Source organism: Megascapheus bottae, chromosome 17, assembly GCF_031878675.1.
Source record: "Megascapheus bottae isolate mThoBot1 chromosome 17, mThoBot2.hap1, whole genome shotgun sequence".
NCBI lineage: Eukaryota > Metazoa > Chordata > Mammalia > Rodentia > Geomyidae > Megascapheus > Megascapheus bottae.
Window position 1 is genome coordinate 4,157,064 of NC_143525.1, and position 27,042 is coordinate 4,184,105.

The 27,042-nt window shown below is 51.9% G+C and overlaps 1 protein-coding gene across 1 annotated transcript in view; it reads left to right on the forward strand.

Moving 5' to 3' along the window:
* The window catches only part of Myo15a (myosin XVA), a 49,301-nt gene that overhangs the window by 12,117 nt on the left and 10,142 nt on the right, over positions 1–27,042 (forward strand). Inside the window, 47 exon segments of the mRNA XM_090351566.1 lie at positions 287–400; positions 946–1,004; positions 1,096–1,219; positions 2,109–2,204; positions 2,621–2,752; positions 3,278–3,403; positions 3,659–3,736; positions 4,540–4,688; positions 4,809–4,854; positions 5,447–5,571; positions 6,033–6,150; positions 6,421–6,596; positions 7,330–7,414; positions 7,988–8,041; positions 8,137–8,218; positions 8,295–8,425; positions 10,060–10,155; positions 11,162–11,397; positions 13,061–13,242; positions 13,469–13,541; positions 13,720–13,911; positions 14,475–14,662; positions 14,747–14,841; positions 15,182–15,305; positions 15,414–15,481; positions 15,563–15,640; positions 15,849–16,032; positions 16,120–16,246; positions 16,545–16,650; positions 16,767–16,839; positions 17,069–17,190; positions 17,400–17,459; positions 17,847–17,922; positions 18,270–18,385; positions 18,493–18,611; positions 19,290–19,431; positions 20,673–20,784; positions 20,876–20,950; positions 21,366–21,544; positions 21,995–22,110; positions 22,349–22,421; positions 22,901–22,973; positions 23,202–23,275; positions 23,509–23,591; positions 24,239–24,369; positions 25,440–25,534; positions 25,752–25,829. Of these exon segments, the coding sequence (XP_090207692.1) occupies positions 287–400; positions 946–1,004; positions 1,096–1,219; positions 2,109–2,204; positions 2,621–2,752; positions 3,278–3,403; positions 3,659–3,736; positions 4,540–4,688; positions 4,809–4,854; positions 5,447–5,571; positions 6,033–6,150; positions 6,421–6,596; positions 7,330–7,414; positions 7,988–8,041; positions 8,137–8,218; positions 8,295–8,425; positions 10,060–10,155; positions 11,162–11,397; positions 13,061–13,242; positions 13,469–13,541; positions 13,720–13,911; positions 14,475–14,662; positions 14,747–14,841; positions 15,182–15,305; positions 15,414–15,481; positions 15,563–15,640; positions 15,849–16,032; positions 16,120–16,246; positions 16,545–16,650; positions 16,767–16,839; positions 17,069–17,190; positions 17,400–17,459; positions 17,847–17,922; positions 18,270–18,385; positions 18,493–18,611; positions 19,290–19,431; positions 20,673–20,784; positions 20,876–20,950; positions 21,366–21,544; positions 21,995–22,110; positions 22,349–22,421; positions 22,901–22,973; positions 23,202–23,275; positions 23,509–23,591; positions 24,239–24,369; positions 25,440–25,534; positions 25,752–25,829 (5,241 nt within the window).

Below are 27,042 nucleotides of genomic sequence, written 5' to 3' on the forward strand. Positions count from 1 at the left end.
ATCTCAGTCTCCTGAGTAGCTAGAATTATAGGTGTGAGCCACTCTTTTTCTCTTCTTGTATGCAAGAACTTGTGGCTTGAACTTGTGACCTCCTGCTTTCACTTGGCTTTTTTTTTCCCCTCAAGGCTAGTACTCTACCACTTGAGCCACAGCTCTACTTCTCTTCACTCCTTTTTTCCAGACTTCCCCAGCAATTCTAGCTTGCTTCTGTTTTTCACTCAAATGTTAAGCTCAGCTTGTCTACAGCTCACTGTCCAGAGCTCTCCGCTCTTGGTGTTTTGCATAGACTGATGCCCAAGAGGTAGCCTCGGTGGTGAGTGCTCGGGAGATCCAGGCCGTGGCAGAACTGCTGCAGATCTCTCCTGAGGGCCTGCAGAAAGCCATCACCTTCAAAGTGACCGTGAGTCAGCTGCCACTGGGGCCTGAAAAAACTTTCTGCCAGGCCAGAGCCATGCTTCCCTGTGGGGCATCATTCCTGTGTCTCTCTTCTCTCTCTGACCTTGTTCATTGTCCAGAGGGCTAACCTCAGACCCAAAGGCATCATACTCACCATCTAAATAGTGAACCTCTGAGCAGGCTGCTCCTCTGCTTCACATTCTCTTCCTCTTTCTATACTTGCAGTGGTACCCTTTACACCAGCACCTTCCCTGACCACTAGCTAAATAAGTGCCTCCTTGGGGTCTTCGAGTCTTAAGCCTTCCTCCTCCTGGGTGATTCCATTGTGGACTATGCCAGTTTATGCTCTCTCTTTCATTAGACAAGCTGCCCCCACCCCAACCAGCAAGAGGATGGGCGTTTCTATCCTGCCTAGAACCAACTGGATACCCGGAACCAGTCACACCATCTCTCTAGCCTCCCTGTCCCCTCACCCTCCCCCCACTCCTCCAGGGGCTTCCTGGAGGTGGTGGCCAGCCTGTTGTCACTCAAAAGCCATGTCCCTCCCAGGAGACCATGCGAGAGAAGATCTTCACGCCCCTCACTGTAGAGAGCGCTGTGGATGCCAGGTGAGGCTACACCTCCTTCCCTGCTGAGCCCCAGAACCTCAGCACCTCTGTCGCTGTGCCCCCACTCAGCCCAGCTCTGACTCTGCCCTAGGGATGCCATCGCCAAGGTCTTATACGCACTGCTGTTCGACTGGCTCATCACCAGGGTCAATGCTCTGGTGTCCCCACAGCAGGATACACTGTCTATTGCCATCCTGGACATCTATGGCTTTGAGGTGGGGCTGTGGGGGTAGATGAGGGACAAGGGCACATTGCTTTGTGTGAAATTCCCCACTAGGGACCCATCCCAATCTCTGTTCTATCTCCCTTGTTTCCTTCACTCATTTTCTAGGACCCCCTACTCCCCCCTGCCTCTCACCAAAGGCTCCCAGGTGGGGGTGGATAGAACCAGGGATCCTAGAAAAGACAGGAACATGGCCTGGCCCTTGGCAGCTCCCCCGGGAGGCTGGGTGGAGAACAGACTAACAAGACTTGTGTGAAGAAAGGGATGAAAAAGATAGCCAGGACTGAACTATCAGAAGGACCTGTTTCCTCAGTCGTGCTGGAGTCAGAGGCTTTCTGCAGGGAGGGGACATTCTTGGGTAAAGCGTTATTGCTGGGGTAGTGAATACTGTATGCAAAGGTCAGGAGGCACAGCAGACCATGGCGCTAGGAGCCAATGTCTTTAGTTCTGTGGCTTGAACTCAGAGGGTGCTGTCCTTGAACATTTGTTCTCTGTCACTTGAACCACATCTCCACTTTCAGCTTTTTTTCTTAATCTGAAGATAAGAGTCACATGGACTTTCCTGCTCAGGTTGACTTGAACTTTGTCAGATCTCAGCCTCCTAAGTAGCTAGGATTACGGGCATGAGGCACCAGAATCTGGCTCCAATTTTCTTTTGGCAGGGGGCGTAAGGGTCTGATACTGGGTTTTTTTTTTTCTTTTCATATATTTTTTATTGTAGTTAATAGAAGGATTGCATTATATTCACCAGATAGAAGGTGCATTACTTCACATACATTGATAACCTTTCTCATGTGTGAACCACCAAGGCCAAGGAAAGACCAAGCAAGCCATGAAAAGACTAAGCTCAACTTCCTCATTCCCCGCCCCCCTCCCCACAGGACCTGAGCTTCAACAGCTTTGAACAGCTATGTATTAACTACGCCAACGAGAACCTTCAGTACCTTTTTAACAAGATCATCTTCCAGGAGGAGCAGGTATGCAGCCTATCCACCCTTCTGTCCCTGCCTTCACTGGCCAAGGGGACTCCTTGAAGATAGACAAGGACATACAAGATCTTCAAAGGCAGTTCCAAGGTTGTCAGGAGACTCATAGAAAAAGCATTCTAAGCAGGAAGCCAGCAAATGCACAGGCCTATGTTGCAGAGGTGAAGTTATTGGAATGCTGTGCCTAGAGAACACTCTTGATGGGAGGACAGTGAGTTTTGTCCTTTGATGGGCCATCCTGGATGGAGAGAGCATCAGGGCCCTGGGAGTTAATACTGTTAGGGGGTGAATCCCTTGTTCTACTACACATGCAAGCACAAGTGTTTAGCCAGCTTCCTTTTGGTGATTAGGCATAGGGGGTGAGGTGGCCCTGGGCAGGCAAGGAGACTGAACCATCTGGCCTGCAGGAGGAGTACATCCGGGAGCAGATTGACTGGAGGGAGATCTCCTTTGCTGACAACCAGCCCTGCATCAACCTCATCTCACTGAAGCCCTATGGCATCCTTCGCATCCTTGATGACCAATGCTGCTTTCCACAGGTGAGTGACATGCATGAAAGGAGCCTGCCAAGGTCTCCAAGCCAAGTCCTTTGTCCTTGTGTGCTCTGGCTTGGTGTGGGGACCAGAGTAAAGGGGATCATGCTCATAGGACATGTACCCTACCATTCACAACCCTGGATGAATGAGATTAGATGGGGACTGTAGGTGTTTGGAAGAGGCTGCATCAGCCTGGCTAGTCCCAGGTAGCTTCTTGGAAGATGTGACCTGGTGGACCTCAAGTGCAGATCATGAAACACAGGACAAGATGGCAGTGGGAGGGCAAAGGCAGTTGGACTGGAAGGAGGCAGCTGGAAGCAGATTCAGCTGCAACTGTCTGCAGGACCCACTGAAGCCCCAATGCCTGCATGAGGCATCTGCTCCAACAGGGATATGGCTACCAGGGAAAGCTGTGGGTTGCTCCTCTCCAGCCCTCCCACAGGGAGCAGTGAGGGCCGGAGAATGTAACACCAGGCTGGGAACAAGTGCCTAGGCCTCCTGATCACCCCCTGGCTCTGCCACCTGCAGGCCACAGATCACACATTCCTGCAAAAGTGCCACTACCACCATGGCGCCAATCCACTGTACTCCAAGCCCAAGATGCCGTTGCCAGAGTTCACCATCAAGCATTACGCAGGCAAGGTCACCTACCAGGTGAGCTCTGAGACAGCCTGGCTGCAGGTGCTATAGCTCCCCTACAGGATGAAGACAATGCAACCTGGACGCAGCCATACATACCTGTTCCAGTTCTGGTCCTGCAGCTCCTTGCTGCGTAACCCTGGGCAAAGAGGGGTTAGAAACAAGTCCCTGCTGTGTGATTATCCAAATACCCTGCTTCCAGGCTGCACAGAATAGGGATGGAGGTAAGTAAAGGCCAGCTTCTACTACACTACTGGTCCTCTTTCCCAGGTGCACAAGTTCCTGGACAAGAACCACGACCAAGTGCGCCAAGACGTGCTGGACTTGTTTGTGCGGAGTCGCACGCGGGTGAGCATAGCTGACCTCCACTGCACTTCATCCCTGCCCCCTTTGGCTCCTCCCCGGAAGTGACCATGTCCAGTGTGGCCCTGCCCACTTCCTGAACTTGCTCTTAGCTTGGGCTCCCTTCTCCCATATCTTGGCTATATCCCAAACCTGGTTCCTCCTCCTGCTAGTGAGGGAAATGGGAAGGTACCCTAGCCTGTTTTCTCTCTCTTTGGTGTACCCCAGATGGGGCTAAGGCCTGGTCCCCCTTCCAACCTTTCCCTGTACCCAACCCTGCCTTGACCTGTTCAGTTCCATCATCCTGGCCCCGCCTTCAATTAAGCCCCATCAGAACTGTCCGAGTCCCATGGCCCCGCCCACTGTCCACTTTTCTTGATAGTTTATTCCTGCCTACTCAGGTCAGCCTTGTTCTCTGTGTGCCCAGTGAGCAAGGGTCAAATTGTTTGTCCAGATCCCTCTCCAGTGTAACCCTGAGGCCTACAGAACACTAGGGGTCCTTGAAGGTTTTGAAAGGCCCTATGTCCTGGCCCCACAGCTGGTCAACAAGCCACAGCTAGGATTGTGGGAAAACAGTGCAATTATGGAGTAACCCCTGGGAAGTGTTGACACCCTATATTGAGAATCCCACAAGCTATGATGACACTGAGGGCAAAGCCTAATTGTTTCTCAGACTTCTTCAGTTCAAGGACTTGGCTTTGTTTACTCTCTTCCCTCACTCATCTCTCTGAACTATATACATCTCTATTTTCCCTGGTGTCTCCTGTCTCCGATGCCTTGCCTTGCTTCTCTGCCCCATCTGCACACAGGTAGTGGCACATCTCTTCTCCAGCCATGCTACACAGACTGCCCCTCAGCGCCTGGGCAAGAGCAGTTCCGTTACCCGACTCTACAAGGCGCACACAGTGGCTGCCAAGTTCCAGCAGTCACTCCTGGATCTGGTGGAAAAGATGGAGAGGTGGGGAGGGCCATGGAGCAGCAGATCACCTAGCCTCACCTTTAGTCCACCCATCATGCTCGAGGGTGAACACCTTCCTGTTTTAAAGTTTCACACCTCCTTTCCCCTGCCCTTGCCCAGGTGCAACCCTTTGTTTGTGCGTTGCCTGAAGCCCAACCACAAAAAGGTAAGAACCACATTCTTTTTTTTTTTGGTCATACGTCACTCTTGAACTGTAGGCCTGGGTGCTGGTTTTCTGGTGGTTAATTGGAGATATGAGTCTCACAGACTTTCACACCCAGGCTGACTTTGAACTGCAATCCTTGGATCTTAGCCTACTGAGTAGCTAGGATTACAGGCGTGAGACACCAGCGCCAGGCTAGAGCCACTTCCTTGACTGTGCTGTGTGACTACGGGCAATTGGTTTGACCCTTCTGGACCTCCATTTAAAAAGTGCCTGAGTGGAGTGGACTGGGTACTGGTAGTTCACGCCTGTGATTAGAGCTACTCAGGGAGGTTGAGATGTGAGGATCGCCGTTTACAGCCAGGCTGGGCAGGCAAGACCATGAGATTCTTATCTTCAATAAAACTACTCCAAAAAATAAAATAAAATAAACAGAAGTGGCTCTGTGACTCAAATGCACTACTAGCCTTGAGCAAAAGAAGCTCAGAGACAGTGTCCAGGCACTGAATTCAAACCCCAGGACGGGAAGAAAGAAAGAGGAAAGAAAAGATGAGTGCCTGGTTCGGCCAATAGTTTTCTCTGGGCTTCCCTGCAGGAGCCAGGCCTCTTTGAACCAGATGTGGTGATGGCACAGTTACGCTATTCAGGGGTACTAGAGACAGTGCGGATCCGAAAGGAGGGCTTTCCAGTGCGGCTACCTTTCCAAGCGTTCATTGACAGGTACCTTTGTTGGGATAGCTGCTAGCTCCTTATGCCTTACCGAAGCCCCCATAGCCCTAGCAATACACAATCCAGGACCTGCCATGCACAGTTGTTCAGGTTGTCCACTAGTAAAGACATCTACTGTTGCATGGTAAATTTTGCCTCCCCACACACGCATCGCCATGGTTTTATTATATCTCCATTGAGTCATTTTAATAGCTATTCCTACAAGTTTCCAGCAGATGGCAGTGAACTGTCTTGTTCTACTGAAGTCAGGAATTCTAGTAGAATTTCCTGACACCCAGTAATCTTGAGGACTGAGGTCCTACCATTCTCTAATGAGACGCTCTGAATGGAGCCACAACCTGGGACTGAGTCTCCTAGATATAAGGACTGAGGTGGGAACCTGTGGTCATCTGACCCTTGGGTTTGAATTGATGACCCCAGTCTGAGTTGGGAACAACCCTCCCTCCCCACAGGTTCCGCTGTCTGGTGGCCCTGAAACACAATCTGCCTGCTACTGGGGATATGTGTGTGTCCGTGTTGAGCCGCCTGTGTACAGTCATGCCAAACATGTATCGTGTCGGGGTCAGCAAGGTGTGTCCCACCCCCCAGTCAGCCCTTTAGAGACCCCCCCAAGTTCAGGAATGTTCCATTCCTCTTCCCAAACCAATCAAGTGTACCTTTAGTGCCACTTTCAGACTTTTGTCCAAGTGACTCCTGCTGCCTGCTCACCCTCACCCCTGTGTTCACAGCTCCTGACTCCTTCTAGCCCAGCCCTGCCAGGCTGCCCGGTGTCTGGGGAGGGCAAATCTCCTGCAGCCTCCCAGCTCTGAGTTATTTCCCACCTGTTCTCTCTGCCCTCAGCTGTTCCTTAAGGAGCACCTGCACCAGCTGTTGGAGAGCATGCGTGAGCATGTACTGAACCGGGCAGCCCTTACCTTGCAGCGCTGCCTGCGAGGCTTCTTCATCCAGCGCAGGTTCCGCTCCCTGCGCCGTAAGATCATCCTGCTGCAAAGCCGGGCCCGAGGCTACCTGGCCAGGTTCGGACTCCTGGGGCCCTAATGGGTTTGGGAAGTTCTGAACTCAGAGGTATGCGAGCTGAAAGGGCCTTACAGGAAGGAAGATCAGGGTCTCCATCTCTGCTTTTTCCTTCCTTCCTTCCTTTTTTCCTTCCTTCCTTCCTTCCTTCCTTCCTTCTTTCCTTCCTTCCTTCCCCTCTTTCCCTTCCTCCCTCCCTCCCTTTGTTTTGTGCTGGCACTGAGGTTTAAACTCAGGTCCTTGCACTCTTACTTTGCTTTTTGTGTTTATTGCTGGTACTGTACCTCTTGAGCCACACCTCCACTCCATGTCTGGCCTTTTGCTGGTTAATTGGAGATAAGCATCTCATGGGCTTTATTGGCTTTCAACCTCAATCCTCAGATCTCAGCCTCCTGAGTAACTAAGATTACAAGCATGATCCCAGCTTCCACCTCCCCCATCCCCAGACCCTCTTGACTGATGCAGGGGGAACCAGCTAGGAGGGATTCTTCTACATCTTCTCAGGGTCCCCAGCACTATGATCTAATAGGAAGTACATACTTCACACGAGGTTAATCCAGGCCCCACTGCTTGATTTGCTGCATGGTTATGACCAAGTGCCTGTCCTTCTCTGAGATCCAGTTTTCCTTTGTTGCCAAAGGATACCAGAGTGGAGTCCCAGAGGCACTTCTGGACTCCATCACTCTGCCACCTGTAGCCCAATCCTTGGTCCTCTCCCCCCCTCCCCCCGCACAGGCAACGTTACCAGCAGATGAGGAGGAGTCTGGTGAAGTTCCGTTCCCTGGTACACACATATGTGAACCGCCGTCGTCACCTGAAGGTAGTGTTCTAGGGCTGGGGGACCATAAGGTGAGGCACTTAGTATTGGCTTCAAGCAGTCCCCAGCTCCAGTCTCTCCTCTGCCACTTCTGAGCCATGTGAGCTGAGGCTGTTCTGTAGCCTCAGTGTCCCCACCTGCCCCTGGTAGATGGAAATGCATGTGAGCATCTGGCCCAGTGCTGGGATCCTGGTGGGGGCTTCAATAACCTGAACATTCTAGATGTGACCTGGATCTGGATCTTACCTTGGCCCAATGGCACATATACAAACCACCAAAGACACAAACCATTCCCAAAGCATGGAAAACCCATGTAGTGTGGCTGTTTCAGCGGGTTTCGTGATGTGACAGAGGAAGGGATTTCTGTTGCATGCACTCATCTACCTGCTAGTAGTTTTCCTCCTAGGTCTCTATCCCCTTTGCTGCTGTCAGTTTTGCTCCATCCCCTGTCCATTCCCTGTCTCTCTGGCCACATCTCTGCCTCCATCTACCCCCATCAAGCGGGGCAGTAGCCTCCTGACTACAGGACGCTACCCCTGCTTTTTGTGCCCGCCCTGACCATCTGCTGTCCTGCAGCTGAGGGCAGAGCGGAGGCGCCGGGTGGAGGAGGCATGGCTGCGGGAGCAGGAGGTGGGTGTGGAGGCTGGGTGGCAGCAAGGGATAGGGAGGGAGGCTGGCAGGGGTGTGTGTGGCATCTGTGTCCTCACTCCTTGTCATTTCTGCAGGAGCTGAGCAAGCGAGAGGTGGTAGCTGTGGGACACCTAGAGGTGCCAGCTGAGCTGGCTGGACTCCTGCAAGCGATAACAGGTATGTCTGCTCTGGACAGCCAGGGGAAGGCAAGGGGATGAGGCACACAGCCGACTCAATGCGTCATTCTCCACAGGCCTCAGGATGACCAAAGCACCACGTGTGGCTCCCGTACGGACTCCTCGGCTCCAGGCTGAGCCTCGTGTCACATTGCCCCTTGATATCAACAACTATCCCATGGTCAAGTTTGTGCGGTGCCACTTTAAGGTAAGGCCTTTATAGACCAAAAGTGGGCACTGACCAGTCCCACTGGCACATCCTGCTGTTAGAAACGGCTCAGGGTGGTGGCTCCTCATGTACGAATAAGGATAAGGATGCTAACTTGAAAGGAACTTGGCAAGCAAAGTTTACTTCTTTTTTTTTCTTCTTTTTTGCCAGTCCTGAGTACTGTCCTTGGGCTTTTTCAAGGCTAGTGCTCTACCACTTGAGCCACAGCACCACTTCTGGCTTTATATGTATATGGTAAAGAAGGAATTTAACCTGGCTCTTTGTGAATACTAGGCCAGCATTGTATCACTAGGCCAAACTCCCACCCTGGCAAAGTTTACTTCTGTAGAAAGGTGTGCCATGAACCAAAAGTCTGGCAAGCAAACACAAAGAGCAGGCAAGCTGCTTCCTTCCTTCTTTCCTTCCTTCCTTCCTTCCTTCTTTTCTTCCTTCCTTCTTTTCTCTCTCTCTCTCTCTTTCTTCTCTTTCTTCTCTTTCTTTTTTTCTTTCTTTCCTTCTTTCTTTCTTTCTTTCTTTCTTTCTTTCTTTCTTTCTTTCTTTCTTTCTTTCTTTCTTTCTTTCTTTTGCCAGTCCTGGGGCTTGAACTCAAGGCCTGGGCACTGTCCTTGGATATTTTTTGCTCAAGGCTAAGGCTCTGTCACTTGAGCCACAGCACCACTTCTGGCTTTTTCTAAGTATGTGGTACCAAGGAATTGAACTCATGTCTTAGTGCATGCTAGGCAAGCACTCTACCACTAGGCCAAACTTCTGGCCACAGGCTGCTCCCTTTTTATCCCTAAACCAACTGTCCCTGTACCTCTGCTCACATTGGCCAAGCTCAGGTTCACAATCTACAAAAGGAAGTGGCTTAGTTAACAGAATACAACCAAAATTCAAGGAGCTTCTAACAGAATGTCTCGATTAAAATGCAGCAGAATGGGCTTGGAATGTGGCTTAGTGGTAGAGTGTTTGCCTAGCATGCATGAAGCCCTGGGTTTGATTCCTCAGTACTACATAAACAGAAAAAAGCAGAAATGGTCCAGAAGTACTGTGGCCCAAGTGGTAGAGTGCAAGCCTTGAGCAAAAGAAACTCAGGAACAGTGCCAGGCCCTGGATTCAAGCCCCAAGATTAGTAAAAAAAAAATTGAGGTCCCAAAGATTGCAGTTTGAGAACAGCCTGAGCAGAAAAGTCTGCAAGACTCTACCTCCAAAATAAGGAGAAAAAAAAAAACCAACAAAACAAGAAAAAAGAAACTGGGCTAGAGGCCTGGCTAAGAGGCAGAGCATCAACCAAGCAATTTCAAGGCACTGAGTTCAAAACCTGGTACTTTCAAAAATAAAGAACTGGAGAATCCTCACTGAGCAGCTGCCTGTCCTGTAGGCATAATTCCTCTTAGTGGCTGGATTATGGGGCATCTTGGGGGGGTCTAAGAGGGCCTCACAGCATTTTAGGAGTTCAGATAGGGTTACTCACCAGCCAGTGTGGAAATACTTCAGAAATTGGGTAACTGCAAGAACCACACAAATCTTCCCTGCTCCTGTGTCCTGCCTGGGTACTAAACTAGCCTGTCAGTCCTAGCACTGTGTCCTCATGCCCACTCTGTGTCCCTATGTGGCTACCCTCTGTCCCCAAGGAGCCTGCCTTTGGGATGCTGACTGTGCCCCTGAAGACAACCCTCACACGACTGCCAGCTGAGAATAACACAGAAGCTGTGAGCATCTTCAAGCTGGTATGGAGTCAGCTGAGCCCACCCTTATAGTTGAATGCTGCCCCTGAGCCAGGCTATGAAGACCGCAGTGCTAGATTCCTGAGTCTCAGTGTGCCTAGCTTATAGGCCTCAAGACTGTTCCAGGAAGGAGAGACTTTTATATCAGCAAGGGAATCTGCCCTGCTCATCTAGCCTGGTCGTCTCTCAGTGATCTCCTGAGGAACTCCCAAGTAGTCCCTGAGCCTGTCCCAGGAGCACCAAGAGCAGAGGGAAACACCGGGCAGGGGTGGGAGTAATAAGAGAGGACTGCCTGGAGGAGGGAGCGCTGGAACCAGAGAAGAGTTTGCTAAATAGGAAGAGTGGAGGAAGCAAAGAGGTAGTCCATGTGGTCAGGGTAGGGCAAGGGACCACACAAAGGTGGTGGTCACAGATCCTTAGCTCCCACTTTACCCTGAGAGGCAGGAGGGCCTGGGAGAGAGAGGGTCAGAACTAAAAGTTAGAAAAGAATCTCCTGGGGCCTAGATGGATCTAGGGCTGCATGGGGCAAAAGAAAATTTACCAGCGGGAGAGGAAACAGCATATATTTTGTATCTTGACTTTTCCATCATTAGGGTGACCTGCCTGGTCATTTGGCAGTTATGTTGCCATAAAGGGACTTTATTTGGTGTGTGTGTGTGTGTGTGTGTGTGTGTGTGTGTGTGTGTTTCAGTCCTGTGGCTTGAACTCAGGGCCTGGATGCTATCCCAGGCCCTAGTGGTAGGCTAGAGTTCTACCCCTTAAGCCACAGGTCTACTTCCAGTTTTTTGATTAATTAGAGCTTCTCATTGACTTTCCTACTGGGTCTGGCTTTGAACTGTGATCCTCATATCTTAGCTTACTGAGTAGCTAGGATTACAGGTGTGAGTTACAGGTACCCAGGGATAGAGAGACTTTTATGTAATCAGGGAGAGAGAGACTTTTGTGTAGTGAGAGAGACCCACAGAAGGAATGTGAGTGGGATGCATATTGAAGTCTGTTTGTGGCCCAGATCTTGCGTTTCATGGGTGACCCCCACCTGCATGGAGCCCGGGAGATCGTCCTTGGGAACTACATCGTGCAGAAGGGGTTGGTGGCACCTGAGCTGCGGGATGAGATCCTGGCCCAGCTGGCCAACCAAGTGTGGCGAAATCACAATGTCTACAATGCTGAGCGGGGCTGGCTGCTGCTGGCTGCCTGCCTCAGTGGCTTCACACCTTCCTCACGCCTGGACAAGTTCCTCCTCAAGTGAGTGGGACTGGATGGAGTCAGACACAACGGGAAAGGTCAGGCCAGGAGGGCGGTTTCCAGGTGGAAAGCTTAGGCCTTAGAAGTGGCCAGGGGCAAATTACTTCACTCTCGGGGCATCACCTCTAAGGTGAGGAGAATGACAGTGACAATGTCATGGGCTACTGTGAGGATGTGAGGGGTGAATAAAGCCATCACGCCTGGCCAGAGCCACATAGGCATTACCACGTGATGATAAAGTGGTGGCCTTGCTTGTTGAACGAGAGCAAGAAGTGGAGCTGGGTATGAGTCCAGCTCTGTTGTGCAGCCTGGGGTCCAGTACTACCTGCTCCTGTATGAACCTGTTTCTCCTCTATAACTCAGGGATGGTAACAGCCTCCACTTCATAGGATGGCTGTGAGCTAGGGAGCGTTCAGAGCCACCCGCAATAGGTGACCACACCTTGGTCAGTCCTGTGGCTATGGCAGCTGTGGCTGCAGGGCAGGGCCTCTGTCTGCCTCTCTGGGCCTTCCTTTGTGTTTGGGCTCTGGGCTCGCTCATAGCAGGTGGGAGGCACAAAGAGGGCTTGCCTGGAAAAGACAGGCTCATTGGTCCTGGATTTGGCTGAACATCACAGCCATCTCTTATGTGAATGAGAACTAGAAAGAAAGACTGGAGCTGGCAGAGCTCCCAGAACTGCCTGAAGAAAGGACAGAGGCCCCCAGGCCAGGTTCTTTCCCACACCTGGCTTCAGACTCTTCACTGACAACAAAATTGTGTTGCAGTAATTGGGATCTTCTTTGGCTATATATGAATGTTTGTGGTGACCTGTGATACTTCTGAGCTAGCCTGGAACCCTTTCAGTTTGGCCATGGACTCAGGGCTAGCTTGAGAACCTTTTCACCTCCGCTTTCCTTTTTCTTCCTCCCTCCCTTCCTCCCTCCCTCCCTTCCTTTCTTTCTTTCTTTTTTTTTTGTCAGTCGTGGGGCTTGAACTCTGGTCCTGGACCCTGTCCCTGAGCTCTTCAGCTCAAGGCTACCACCTTACCCCTGGAGCCACAGCACCATTTCTGTTTTTTCTACTGGTTAATTTGAGATAAGAGTCTCATGAACTTTAGTGCCTGGGCTGGTTTTGAACCTAGATCCTCAGATCTCAGCCTTCTGAGTAACAAGGATTACAGGCATGAGCCACCATGCCCAGCTCTTTTTTGTCATTGTTTTGTTTTGTTTCCTTCTTTTCTTTGGTAATACAAGGGTTTGAACTTAGGGCCTTGCACTTGCTAGACAGGTGTTTTATCATTTGAGCCATATCCTTTTTCTTTTAGTTATATTTCAAATAATAGTTCATTTTTGCCCAGGCCAGATTGATGAACAATCCAATTTATGCTTCCAGAATAGCTGGAATGACAGGAATGTACCACTATACCAAACTTTGGTTGATAGAGGGTCTCCCAAAATTTTGCCCCAGCTGGCCTCAAACCACACCATCCCCTTGATCTCTGTCTCCCAATTAGCTGAGGTTACAGGCATGAACCACTGTGCCCAGCCTGAGAGCCTTTTATGGGCTAGCCTTAGAATTCTAGTCTAGGTTGGGGGCCCCTCTAGTGAATTAATCTGAGGTCTAGAGTTATGGGCTAGCCTAGGCAAACCTGGGCCTCTCTGAGACTCCAACTCCCATCCATCAGGTTTGTATCTGATTATGGACGGAATGGCTTTCAGGCTGTGTGTCAACACCGCCTCATGCAGGCCATGGGCAGGGCCCAGCAGCAGAGCTCAGGGGCTGCCCGCACCTTCCCCCCAACCCAACTGGAATGGATCACCATCCATGAGAAGGCCAGTATGGCATTGGACGTGAGCTGCTTCAATGGTACGCGGCCTCATCCTATCCTCATGCCAGCCTCCTTTCCCCCCTCATGGAGGGGCAGCTTGGGTCAATGGGAACTAGGGGAGGTTGTGGAGGGGGGAGGGGCCTGCGGGGAGGTCAGTGTCTTGAGCTCGAAAACCTGGTAGTGAGGGTGCAGATACAGTCTCCAGAGCAAGTTAGATGGGCCTGACGTTGGTCTAAATTGAGTTCAACACCTGCTGCATCCCAGGTGACCATGTTTCCTGCCCAGTGCACTCCTGGAGTACTGGGGAAGAGGTGGCTGGAGATATTCTAAGGCATAGGTAAGGTACTAGAACATCCTACTCAGTACCCCCTTATGGCCTGGAAAGAAGGGAGGAAGGAGTAGGGGGCAACATCCATAAGAGGGTGGTCTTAAAGGACCACTCAGATCCCAGGGACTCCCAGGCAATGCCCAGTGGCTTCATCTCTCATTTCTGTTCCTCTGCATGCTGTTATTAGGGGGCTAGCTGATGGCTGGCGAGGCTGGACAGTAGCCATGAAGAATGGACTGCAGTGGATAGAGCTGGCTGGCCATGACTATGTGCTAGACCTGGTGTCGGATCTGGAGCTACTCAGGGACTTCCCAAGACAAAAGTCTTACTTCATTGTGGGCACAGAAGGGCCTGTGACCAGCAGGTGAGACCTCAGAGTGTATGAAGCTAACCCTCAGGGTTCTCATCCGCTCCCCCTCACACACACACACACCATGATCCACCTGCCCTAGCTGCTGTGACAGGCTGACTTCTGATGCTTGGTTTTGTTTTGTGTTTAGTGCTGGTACTGGAGCTTGAATTCAGGGCCTTGCACTCTTGCTTAGCTTTTATGGCTCAAGGCTGGTATGCAACTTCTGACTTCCTGCTAATTAACTGGTGATTGGAATCTTATAGACTTTTCTGCCCCAGCTGGCTTCAAATTGTGATCCTCAGGTCTCAGACTCCTGAGTAGCTAGGATTGCAGGCATGAGCCACCAGCATTTGACTTGTTTTGTTGAATGGAGATCTTGCTATGGAGCCTGGGCAGGCCTCAAACCTCTGGGCTCAAATGATCCAGTCATCTTACTCTCCTGAGTGAGTGGCATGAGCCACTGTGTCTGCAGATCCTGTTCCCTAAGAGAAGAAAGTTACCCAGTTCCAGGGGCACAGAGATTTGGCAGGGGGAGGATTCTGAGTAGAATCCCTGCAGGTCAGCTTCTGTATGCTCCCCTCTCCCCACAGGGTATTTGGAAGCAGCTGGGAATCAGATGAAGACACACCCACTAGATCCCAGCCCCAGAGTCATGCGCACAGAGTGCCTGACTCCGATGGGTACTGTAGCCACGATGATGCCAGTGCAAATGGGGAATCTGAGGCCCAGAGAGGGGCAGCAACCCACAAAGCACAGGCAGCAGTGACTGCCGTCTCTGGTAGGAAGGGAGCCTGGAGAGTGTCAAGGTGGGGGCCTGCAGGAGAAATGAACTTGACTTTATATGCTTCCTCTCCTTCACTAGACATGGACAGCCATGGAGAGCCCATTGTGCCCCCCAGGGGGCTGGACTGCTACCTGGACAGCCTCTTTGACCCCGTGCTTTCCTGCGGGGATGCGGTAGGGATGGAGTGGACAATTGTTGGGACTTTTGACTGGGGGTGTGTGTGTGTGTGTGTGTGTGTGTGTGTGTGTGTGTGTGTGTAGTGTGTGGGGGTAATCCTAGATCTCAAGAGTGCCCCAATGAGGCCATGGGCATAAATGCAGCCCTTTTTGAGGCTCTGTTGACTCCTCTGTGGCTGGGTTTTGGACTGGAAACTGGGGAGCTGGGAGGGATGAATAGAACTGAGTAAAAGCAGGGCAGGGAGCAGACACTTGGTGGGGGGTAGAGGAAGGTGTCAGGTACCTGTTGCCATGGTCCCTCAGGAGAACAGCAGCAGGTCTGTCATTGCTTCTCCAGGAACTGGAGAAGCCAACGGCGATTGCCTACCGCATGAAAGGTGGAGGCCAGCCTAGTGGAGGCAGCAGCAGCAGTACTGAAGACACCCTCAAGAGACCCCCCCCAGAGCCAAAGCCAAAGCCAAGTCAGTGCCTCCTTGGGGTGGCTCCGGGGGTGGGGAGAGGTGGGAGGGGAAGGTGAGCGGGAGGGAATTTTGGCTTCCTGCCTGTCCTGTGCCTCTCTGTTCCCTCAGTCCCAGGCCTGGATGCCTCAACGCTGGCTCTGCAGCAAGCCTACATCCACAAACAGGCCGTGCTGCTGGTAAGTGATGGGGGAGGCAAACGCCAGCAGGAGGGAGGGGGCCACAATAGAACTGCCTGGTCACCCACCCCTTCTCCTCAGGCCCGAGAGATGACCCTCCAGGCCATGGCACTCCAGCAGCAGCCCCTGAGCCCTCTCCCAAGACCCTTGCCCCCAGAGGTAAGCTGGGCCCAACCAAGCTGAGGGGTTGCCTAGAGAAGGCAGCCATAAAGGACTGCTGTGCTGCTGTACAGCATCACTGTACCTCTCTGAGTCCAGGAGCCTCACAGCCCACCTGGGGCAGGTTCTGGGTCCTTGAGAGCAGACTAGCATATTCCGGGTAACCTACCTCATGTCCTGCTTTTTTGGTTGTTTTTTTGTTTTTCAGAAACCCTTAGCTCCAGAGGCCCGGCCGAAGTTTGTGGGTACTGGCCCCCCAGCCAAGCCTGTGCTCCTGCGCCCCTGTCCACAGCCCTTGGCCTCAGTCCCTCCAGCCAAAGCCCCAAGGCCTCCTCCTACCAAACCTGTAGCTGTCCCCATTCTAGCTCAAGACCAGGCCTGTCCAGAAAACAGTGAGTGACCACCCCAGCATGGAGAGCCAGGGAGTCGGGCAGGGGTTGCTCTGTACCCAACTTTCCCCCTCACCTCATTGCTCACAGGCTCCACAGAGCTGGTCCGATACTCTACTCTCAACTCTGAGCATTTCCCGCAGCCCACACAACAGATCAGAAACATCGTCAGGCAATACCAGCAGCCCCCCAGGGGAGGCCGCCCTGAGGCCCTCAGGTAGGCTGACCCATCTGCCAACACCTCCCAGGGGCTGGTGCTGGATATTGCTCAGAGAGCTCTAGCCAGCTCCTTCTGCCAGGGGGTCATGCCATGTGTGCCAATGGGTCTGGATGAGCCCTAGAGGAAAAGACAGGCCCTGGCTGCTGGCCTGAGTTGTGCGGTGTGTCCCCGGGCCAGACTCTGCTTTTCTCTGGGTTTTAGTTTAGAATTTGGCAGGGACATCCCCAACCCCTCCCATGTGGTGGAGACACAGAGAGAAGACTCAGTGTCCAATCTACCACGTTTTGCCTGCCAGGAAGGAGGGCGGGAAGATGTTCATGAAGCGACCAGACCCCCACGAGGAGGCACTGATGATCCTAAAAGGACAGATGACCCACCTGGCCACAGCACCCAGCACCCAGGTGAGGGTGGGGAGGACTGGGCCCAAAGGACCCCAGCCCCTCGCCTCCCATCAGCTGTGGCCCTGCTGCTGCCTGTTTCTCAGGGCTTACCTGAATACTCTTTTGGGGTGAGACAGGTGTCCAGAGAGACGGTGGCCCTAGTGAAGCCAGTGACCAGTGTCCCAAGGCCATCCTTGGGCCCCACTCCAGGTGAGGGCCAGGAGGGAGGGAGGGGCAAGCAGACAGGGGTCCTGCAATATGAGCACATCTGTGAGCACAGGGGAGACTGCTTGCGTATGCCATGTGTTGTGTGAATAAAGGGCTGGGTTTGTGAGTGAGCCTGTGAGCAACTGGACAACCCATCCTCCGTCCTCTCCCAACTGGCCCTACCTCTTCCACTTGGCCCTGAAATGCCTTTCTTGTCCGGTGCCCCTTCTAGTGGTGCCTTCTCGGTCACTGGAACCCCCAGAGGAACCCGTGCAGACACAGCTGCACCGTCCCTTCAACCCCAATTTCTACGGCTACCACGATGCCTCCTGGCGGATCTTCTTGCGCAAAGAGGTATCAGGCCAGCCCCATCCCACACCAGGGGCTGAAAGAGGACAGAGGGGATCCAGGAGAGCCCTAGGACAGGCCCCAGAGAATGAAATATGTAGAGCTAAAGCTAGGAGAGGAGTCAGTGCCAAAAGCAGAGCTGGTATAGAATAGGGCTACATCTGGGAGATGGGGCTAGATACAAAATGACACCCATTGAATTCTGATCCCTGCAGGTGTTTTATCCTAAGGACAGCTACAGCCACCCAGTGCAGCTTGATCTCCTGTTCCGACAGGTGGGTCCCTTCTTCCTTCCTGGCTTCACTGTTCTCATCAGGATAAGGACAATGGCACGTTCTCTTCTGCACTCCAGGATCTGGGGGGTCCTGGAGGTCAGAAAGCTGTCTTACTGTCTACTTCCATAATCAATGTCACTGAACCCACAAACCAGTCCACTCAGAATCCTGATCTATCTCAGCTGAGACAGGGCCCAGAAGTCCAGTTTCTACTGGATAATGGAGGGGCTTGAGACTTAGGAAGGGTAGAAAGAAGTATAAAGGTGAGGAGAATTGAGTGGGTTCTGGCAAATGAGCTGTTTCTGGAGGTGACCTGGCTGTAGAATGGACCTCACCTCCACCAGTCCTTCCAGCCTGGGTTTCTGGCATTCTGGTCTGTTCCTGCAGATACTGCATGATACACTGTCCGAGGCCTGCCTACGTATTTCTGAAGATGAGAGGCTCAAGATGAAAGAATTCTTTGGTACCTCAGGGGATAAGGGGCAAGGGGAAGGGTACTGATTGGGCAACTAGCCAAAGCCCTGGCTGTCCTTTTTCTAGAAGGAGAATGAGTGGACATTTACCTCCCAGACATGCCTCTCCTTACTCCACTTTTGGCCTCTTCCATGCCTGGGTGCATGTTTGAGGTCAGCGATGTCTGCCATGCAGACATGTTCTGGCCGTTCCATCCATCTCTGGCTCTCAGCTCCCAGTACAGGTGTTGGTCAGATAACTTCTTGTTAGTGGCAGCCTGTCTCCCAGATCTCCCTGAGATGTGGGTTGGCAGAGGGAAAAGAAGAGGATCCTGACACCAGACCTGGCCTCTCTTAGTTCAGAACCAGATGGACACACAGAGGCCTCTGGTAACAGAGAGTGTGAAGCGGGCTGTTGTCAGCATTGCCAGAGACAGCTGGGAAGTCTACTTCTCCCGCCTCTTCCCTGCCACGGTGCGAGCCCTCTCCTGTCCCCCACCCCACCCCAGCCACCCCTACCTGCCACAACCCTTAAAGCAGAGGCTAGAAGGCCTCTCACCTGCTCTTCATCCTCACCCCAGGGCAGTGTGGGCACTGGTGTGCAGATCCTGGCTGTGTCCCACACAGGGATCAAACTCCTGCGTATGTTGAAGGGCAGCGGGGAAGCAAGTGGACAGCTGCGGGTTTTGCGTGCGTACAGGTAACCAGCAGGCAGGTGTGAGTAGGGCTAGGGCACAGATTGGGACTAGTGTTTTCTCATTCTGTCCAGAGCTGCTTGCCAAATACGTATAATGTGTCCAGCCTTTTCAGAGATGGGGAAACTGAGGCTTAGAGAAGTTACCTGTCTCTAGTCATATAGACAGGAAGTGATTGAGCTAGGAACCCATTAACCTTCCTTATCTCTCATAAATACATACTAGCCCTACTTCCAGACCTCTGTGCAGGGAGATGGAGGAGAGGGGGAATGCTGAGTCCCAAAGTAGCTGGGAGGGGAGCCAGGGCTCTATCTAGAGGCTTTACTGAGTCCTCAGATTCCATCTCTGTTGTGGTCCCTTTTGTTTCTTCCAACAAGAGTCAGGAAGAGCTTTCCATCATCAGATGAATGAAAGCTCCTTGCTTTGAAAAAAAAAAGGAGAATTTGATCAATGAATCACAGAGATAGATTTGTATGGGTAAAATCTGAGGTTGGAGCACTGGTTCAAAAAGTGGTAGATGAGTAGAATCCACAGACTGAGGGTCAGAGATGGAGACAGGCAGTCCCAGGGTGTGGGGCTGGGCTTTGGAGGTGGGACAGAGCAGGTCAGAAGTAACACAGTAGTTAAGGGTGGACATCCCTCTAGCATGGCATCATGCCCTCATGCCACTTCCCACACTCCAGCTTTGCGGATATCCTGTTTGTGACCATGCCCTCGCAGAACATGCTAGAGTTCAACATGGCTAATGAGAAGGTCATCCTCTTCTCTGCCCGAGCTCACCAGGTCAAGACCCTGGTGGATGACTTCATTCTGGAGCTGAAGAAGGTAAAGACTGCCCACCCCCCATGCCTCTTGCTGCCTGGAGTCATGGACCACCCCCCTTCCCCCCCCACACACAGTGTATCTCGTGTGTGTGTGTGTGTGTGTGTGTGTGTGTGTGTGTGTGTGTGTGTGTGTGTCCCAGAACCTGAGTCCATAGACATCAGCATGCTTTCAGGTGGAATCTTCTACCCAGCAAGCCTCTCCTGCTTCTGCCTGCTCCTTCAACACTTATCCACATCTGGCCTCAGCAGTGTGGCCTAGCACTTCCTCTAAGCTCCTGGAACTGGTCTCAGCCCCCTCCACAGTTCTACTGCACCTCTGCCTCTGTGCATCCCCAGCCCTGACTAGACAGCCCCCCAGGCCTGGCTTCTGGATAGGAGACCTCACAGTGGGAATGTAACTGCACTTTTTAGGCCCAAACTTCAGGAGTTCTGTATATCTCAGGCCCCGCCACTTAGCCCTTAAAGAGAATGTGGTAAATAGTAGAGAAAGGAGATTTATTAAATGTGGTAAATAGTAGAGAAAGGAGATTTATTGTGTTCTAGCCATGGGAAGATAGTACTTCAGTTTATTTTTAGCCATCTTTATGTTTTAGAGACAAAGAACCAGGGGGAAGGGGAGGAGGGTAAGTAGAATTATCACACAGACCCCGTCAAAGAATGGTCTGGTTGATCATTACTTTAGTCCTTATTTGGGGAGGGGCTCTAGAGCGGTGTGTTATTGTTGTCATCATTGGTCAGGATAAACAAGGCATTATTGCTTGGGGATTGTCTGTCCTGAGGAAGCTCTGTTATTCTTCAGGGGTAGTTTATGTCCTCACAAAGATATATTGATTAGTGACAAATCACATCCCTCTCAGCAATTGCAAAGTGACTTTGCAATGGCTTAAAGCAGAGCCATATACAAAGTGGAGGCAGGGACACCAAGTTTTTCACCTGTTTTCACTTCCTGGGCCCAATGAAAGCAGAATTTAGGGTTGATGGGTAAGGCGTGTGTGTGTGTGTGTGTGTGTGTGTGTGTGTGTGTGTGTGTGTGTGTGTGTGTGTGCCCTAGCATCCATTTCTGTAAAAGTGAGTGGCCTCAGGCCCTTGCAAGGCTTTTCCTGAAAGGCCTTTCCCTCTTCTGGCTAGGGTTGCTCCCTTCCATGAGGCCTTGAGGAGGATGGGAGGACTGGGGAGGAGCTCTGAGCCTCTGGGAGGAGAGCTAGGGCACTGTAGTCTCTCACCTTCTCCTGGTGGTCTCAGGATTCTGACTATGTGGTTGCTGTGAGGAACTTCCTGCCTGAGGACCCGGCGCTATTGGCCTTCCACAAGGGTGACATTATCCATCTGCAGCCCCTGGAGCCACCTCGTGTGGGTCAGTGCCACGGGAGGGGGGTTGGTAGCCAAAAAAGGGATGGCTGAGGAAGGCACTTCCCAAGCAAATGTTGATAGAGCCTGGCCCGCAGGCTACAGCGCCGGCTGTGTGGTCCGAAAAAAGGTGGTGTACCTCGAAGAGCTTCGGCGCAGAGGCCCTGACTTTGGTGGGTACACTGGGGATGCCCCAACACGGCTCATCCTAGCTTCATCCACACACTGTAGATGAACAGTGAGCCTGGAAGGCTTCTCATCTGTAAAAATAAGCTCTATAAGGGTTGGTGGTAGAGTGCTTTTCTAGCATGTGGGAGGCCCTAGGTTCAAACAGCTCTAGCGCCACACACACACACACACACACACACACACACACACACACACGCAAAGCCAAAAAACTTTGGACTGAGGTGTGTGGTTCAGGCATTGTGTGCCTGAGGCCCTGAGTTCCATTTTAGTGCCACACAACATCAAACAAGTTCAATAGCATCTTTATGAGATGTCATAGAGGTACCTGGGTGTCCCAAGAGGGTCCCTTTTGTCCCAAAGGAACTTCTGGTTTGTGTCAGACCCTTACCTCTCCCCTAGGCTGGAGGTTTGGGACTATCCACGGGCGTGTGGGCCGTTTTCCTTCTGAGCTGGTACAGCCTGCCGCTGCTCCTGATTTTCTGCAGCTACCAGCTGAGCCGGGCAGGGACAGGGCTGCTGCCGTGGCAGTGGCTGTGGCCTCAACCGCTGCAGCCCACGAGGTGGGCCGCAGGAGAGAGGTGAGGCTGATGGGGTGGGGGGTGAGGCCAGGTTGATGAGGCGGACCCAGTAAAGGGGGAGGCATTGCTGCCAGCCAAGAGTGTGGCCAGTCCGGGAACAGAACAAGCCAATGTGTAACCCGTGTGTGGCTGTCTGGCCAAATAGGGTAAAGAAGGGTGATGGTCAGCTGACTGCAACCAGAGAGCAATTGGGTCCAGAGCCCAACCTTAGCCAGCCAGTAAATGTGGTGGAATGAGGTAGTGCCATCCATGCAAGTGGGTCTGGCTCACGAAGTGAACCAAGGAAAGTGGGTTGATGGTGTATGGTCAAACTAAGGAGTGAGGGGTGAGGTGAGCTGCCACCACCCTGGGTGGTTCAGAAAGGGTTACCTTAAATTAGCCTGGGCTGGAGAGCAAGATAGGGTGGCCAGGAAGCTTCCCCCCTGGCTCGGCAAGGTCCTTTTCCCACAGGGTCCCCTGATCCGGGCACGCTCGGCCGACCGTGGGGATGACCCCTTCATGTCCCCACCATGTGCAATGCTGGAGTTTGCACAGAAGTATTTCCGAGACCCCCAGAGGCGACCTCAGTGAGTGGTGATCTCAATCCTGTTTCCTATATGCTTTGGGAATTTTTTGCTGTCCTCTTAGGCTGCCAGTTGTCCAGAGGGAAGGCCCCATTTTGGTGGGCTAAGAGATGGCCTAGTCGGGAGGGTCCCTCCAGGAGAGGTCCCAGAAAGATGGGTCAGGAATGTTCCCACATAGCGGGTGGCTGTGACCAAAGAGTGGGAGGTAGGACTGGTCAGTAGAACCCACTTCCTGTTGCAGAGATGGCCTCAGGCTGAAATCCAAGGAGGATCGGGAATCCAGAACCCTGGAGGATATGCTTTGCTTCACCAAGGTGTCCAGTCCTGAGCATCAGTTTCTCCATCTGTAAAGCAGTGATGCAAGATCCCGGGGACAAATAACTGTGTCTTTAGTGACACCCTCTTGCTCTTAGGATCTGTGGGCCAGATTTTCCCCAGAGGCATATTTATCCATGTTGAGTTTAGCTTTCCTATTGTGATGTGGGTCCTTCTGTCCAAGTGCAGCCTGGAAGCTCTGTCAGGTGGTTCATACCTGTAATCCTAGCTATGCAGGCAGCTGAGACCTGGAGGATAGTGTGATTCGAAGCCAGCTTGGACAGAAAAGTCTACAAGACTCCATTTCCAAAACAATAGCAAAAAGCAGAACTGGGAAGCATTGTTCAAGTGATAGAGTACCAGCCTAGCAAGCTAGAGGCTATGAGTTCAAGCCTTAGCAAGGGGGGATAAAGCAAACCACCTGGAAGCAGCATATGACCTTCTTCTGTTGTGACATGGCCCTTCCCTCCCCTCACAGACACCACTCCAGGAATCCCTCATTGAACTCAGCGACAGCAGCCTCAACAGAATGGCCACTGACATGTTCCTAGGTGTGTATACTGGAGGCTGTAGCCAGCACACTGTGGGGTGTGGCACTGTGTGACCCCTGCTTGTCCCCTTTCCTCTCTGGTACTCAGATTCTTCCCTTCCTCAAACTCAGACATTGAACACTAAAGCTAACGGTGGCCACCACACTCCCAGGAAGGGACTGGACTCTGGGGCCCCTGGAGTAGGTGGCTAGGGGACCCCTGGCCTGATAGGACAGGTCTTTCCTACAGCTGTCATGAGGTTCATGGGAGACGCTCCACTGAAGGGCCAGACTGAACTGGATGTGCTCTGCACCCTCCTGAAGGTCAGTACAGATGACCATGCCCCATGCTCCCTTTCTTATCTGTGGCTCAGTTTCCCCATCTGTCAGCCAGAGTAGTCAGACATTGGATTTGGGAAGTTTCTCTGGTAACCCAACGAGGGCTGGGGAGTGGGCCACGGATGGAAGGGACACGTGTGCCTCCTGTTCTTTTATACGTGATATTGGTATAGCTACTGGCATGACTTTAACAAGCGACTCTGCCTACCTTCTTTCAGTTTTGTGAGGACCATGAGGTCATGCGAGACGAGTGCTACTGTCAAATCGTGAAACAGATCACTGACAACACCAGCTCCAAGCAGTGAGTCATCTGAGCCTTCCCCTGCCTGCACACCTGTCCACGTTCAGCCTTCCTCACGTCCAGGCCTAGCACTGCTCACACTCCCTCCCTGTTACCTTCTTCCCTGCTCACATATTCTTAAGATCCTTTGGTCTGGGACACACCATTTTTGCTCACTGGGTTTTAGTTCCTTCATCTGTAAAGTGGCAATGATAATGTCTAAATTCAAATTATTGGAAACAATGACAGAAGCCCAGTTCAGGGCTGGTTTAAACGAAAGAAAGAAGTTGTTGGTTCAAACAACTGAAAAGTCAATGGCTTTGGGCATAGCTGGATCCAGGTGACTATAGCAAGCATGATTTTTCCATCTCTCGGTCCTGTTTTTCTCTGGGTTGACTTCTTCCCCAAGCAGTCTTGCTCGGGTGAACATTTCTCCAGCTCAACAGACCCAAGGAAAGCAAGAATAACCCAATAGTTGCTGCAGAGATTCCCCATATCCAGCTTTCTCAATCCTTTTGGTCACGTATTCATCCTTGACCCAAGAACAGTGGATTAAGGGCATATCGTGCTGATTGGTGACACCGGCTGTGAACTCTAGTTCTTGTGCTCACCCCTGAGGCAGGCGCCATGGCCCTCTGTGAGGTGGCCCCATGTATGTATGCTCCCAGGGATAGCTGCCAGCGAGGCTGGAGACTGCTGTACATCGTGGCTGCCTACTACAGCTGCTCTGAGGTCTTCTATCCTCACCTCATCCGCTTCCTGCAACATGTGAGCTGGACCCCAGGCCTGCCTTTCCAGGGTGAGGAGGCTGTGAGTGGGGACTATATGCCTATCACATGGGGTCAGCACAGGCACCCCAAAACCTGGCCTTTCAAAGGGTGACTGGGTAATACTAACTAATGTGAATTATTCCCCAAACACTCATGGAGATCCCTAGGAAATCAGTGCCTTGGGTCACCTCATGGCAGGCCAGGTTAGGGAAGATGTCCTGGAGGAGGTTTGTGATTGGGTGGGAGGGATTCCCAGAGGGAGTGAGGGGCAGATGCAAAGGCTCAAAGGTGGGGGTAGGTAGCACAAAGGAGAAGGTATGGAGGAGGTGGGGGGGAGGAAGGAGGGGGAGGAGACTCATTCAAGGTCTTCGGTGGGCCCAAAGCCAGTGGAAAGGTTTTGCCTTTGCCCTGGGCAGTGTGGGGGAAATGGACTGATTCTCAGCCTCGTTTCCATAGCAACCCGGAGAACCCTAAGAAAAAGGCTAGAGCCCCTCTAGTCAGCCTATAGTGATGACAGCCACGAAGAATAGAAAGTAGCCCACACTTCCTACCTCTGAATTCATCTTGGATTCAATTCACAAACATTCCCTGATCAACAGATAAATAGAACCTGTTCCCCTCCAGGCAAGGGCCCCCAGTTAGGGGAGGAGAGCAAAATGTACCCTAGAACTTGTGGTCCCTCCCTGCAGCAGGATGAGAGCCTAGAGCCACAGAGCACTGATAGTAGGGTCTCTGCACGGGGAACACAGGGCGTCCCAGATGGCAGGCACATTGCACTGTCATTCTAGTCTGATCCTGGGCAATCAACAGCTCAGATTCATAGCCACTTCTAGGCTCATAGGGTAGCCCAGGGCAAGATGAGGCCATAACCACCTGGGATATGGGTTCAAATTCAGAACGTAAACTCTAATTCCTTCCTGACCTTGGCAAGCCACTGCCCCTCACCGGCTCAGAGTCCTCAGATGTCCATTGGGGGAGGGGTGAGTACCTCTTCCAAAGTGTGCAGAAAGAACACAGGGGGTGCATAGCTAGAGCAAGGGGAGGTCTTTTACTCCCACTGCTGACCTTGGACAAGGCCTTGACTGTCTGCTCTCCACAGGGATCGCCAAAGCCTGCGAGCAGAACCTTCAGAAGACCTTGCGCTTCGGGGGTCGCCTGGAGCTCCCCAGCAGCATGGAGCTTCGGGCTATGTTAGTAAGTCTGGAGTGGGAGACACAGTCCTGCCCAGACACCTCTCTGTCAGGGGTACATGTCCTGCCTGAGTTGTGTGGATTGGCCCTAGAAGGTCCAGGTGCAGGAAGACCACTGTGTGGACATACCTGGGACCCCTTGGCTTGAGCTCTCTCCTGAGAGGTGTTAACAGTTTGCCAGAACCCAGGGCCCAACCTCTCCTTTCTGTCTTGCTCCCTAGGCAGGCCGCAGTTCCAAGAGGCAGCTCTTTCTTCTTCCTGGAGGTCTGGAACGCCATCTGAAAATCAAAACATGCACTGTAAGTGAGGGATGTCACTGGCAGGCAGGCACCAAAAGATCAGGAACACCCATCTTGAGGGGGTGGATGGGGTGAAGCCCAAGGGTCCTGAGCCCCTTATGGATTCCCCCACAGCTCCACAAGGAGGAACTTACAGTTGAACCTCCAGATCTGTCCATTTTGCAACTGTAGACTCAACCAACTTTTTTTTTTTTTGCCAGTCCTGGGCTTGAGCTCAGGGCCTGAGCACTGTCCTTGGACTTTCTCAAGGCCAGAGCTCTACCACTTGAGCCTCAGCACCACTTCCGGCTTTTTTCTATGTATGTGGTACCGAGGAATCGAACCCGGGTCTTCATGCATGCTAGGCAAGCACTTTAACCACTAGGCCAAACTCCCGGCACCTCAACCAACTTTTGACGGAAGATATTTGGGGGAAAAAAAAGTCACATCCAAACTGAACACACGTGGGTTGTTTGTGTGTATGCATGCCAGCACTAGGCTTGAATCCAGGGCCTGAGCACTATCCTTTACCTGTATTGCTCAAGGCTGGCTGGCACTCTATCACTTGAATTACATCTCCAGTTCCAGCTTTTTGTTTTTAGTGACTAATTGGAGATAAGTCTCATGAGCTTTTCTGCTTGCACTGGCTTCAAATTGTGATCCTCAGATCTTAACTTCAGTAGCTGATCACAGATGTGAACCACCAGTGCCTGGCCTACATGTCTTCTTGTCATTATTCCCTAAACAATGCAGGATAATAATGAATTGTTTTGTATGAGAGTGTGTGTGTGTGTGTGTGTGTGTGTGTGTGTGTGTGTCCACACTAATGCCTAAACTCTTTCTTGATTTATTGGCTCATGGCTGGCATTTTACTACTTGAGCCATATCTCCAGACCTGGATAACACATTTACATTGTGTTAAGTATGATAAGCCAGTGAAGAGATGCTTTGAAGTCTGTGGAAAATCCTGGTGGCTCATACCTGTAATTGTAGCTACTCAACAGCCTAAGATCTGGAAGACTGCAGTGTGAAGCCTGGGGAAGAAAAGTCGAGGAGATTCTATCTTCAAAATAACCAGCAAAATGCCTGGTTGGAGGCTCAAGTAGTAGAGTGCCAGGATCTCAGGCACAGGGCCTGGTGTTAAAATCTCAATACTGCCCCCAAATAAAGGCTACAGAAGCATGTGTGTAGATTCTATGCCAGTACCATACCATTTATAAGAGGGATTTTGGAT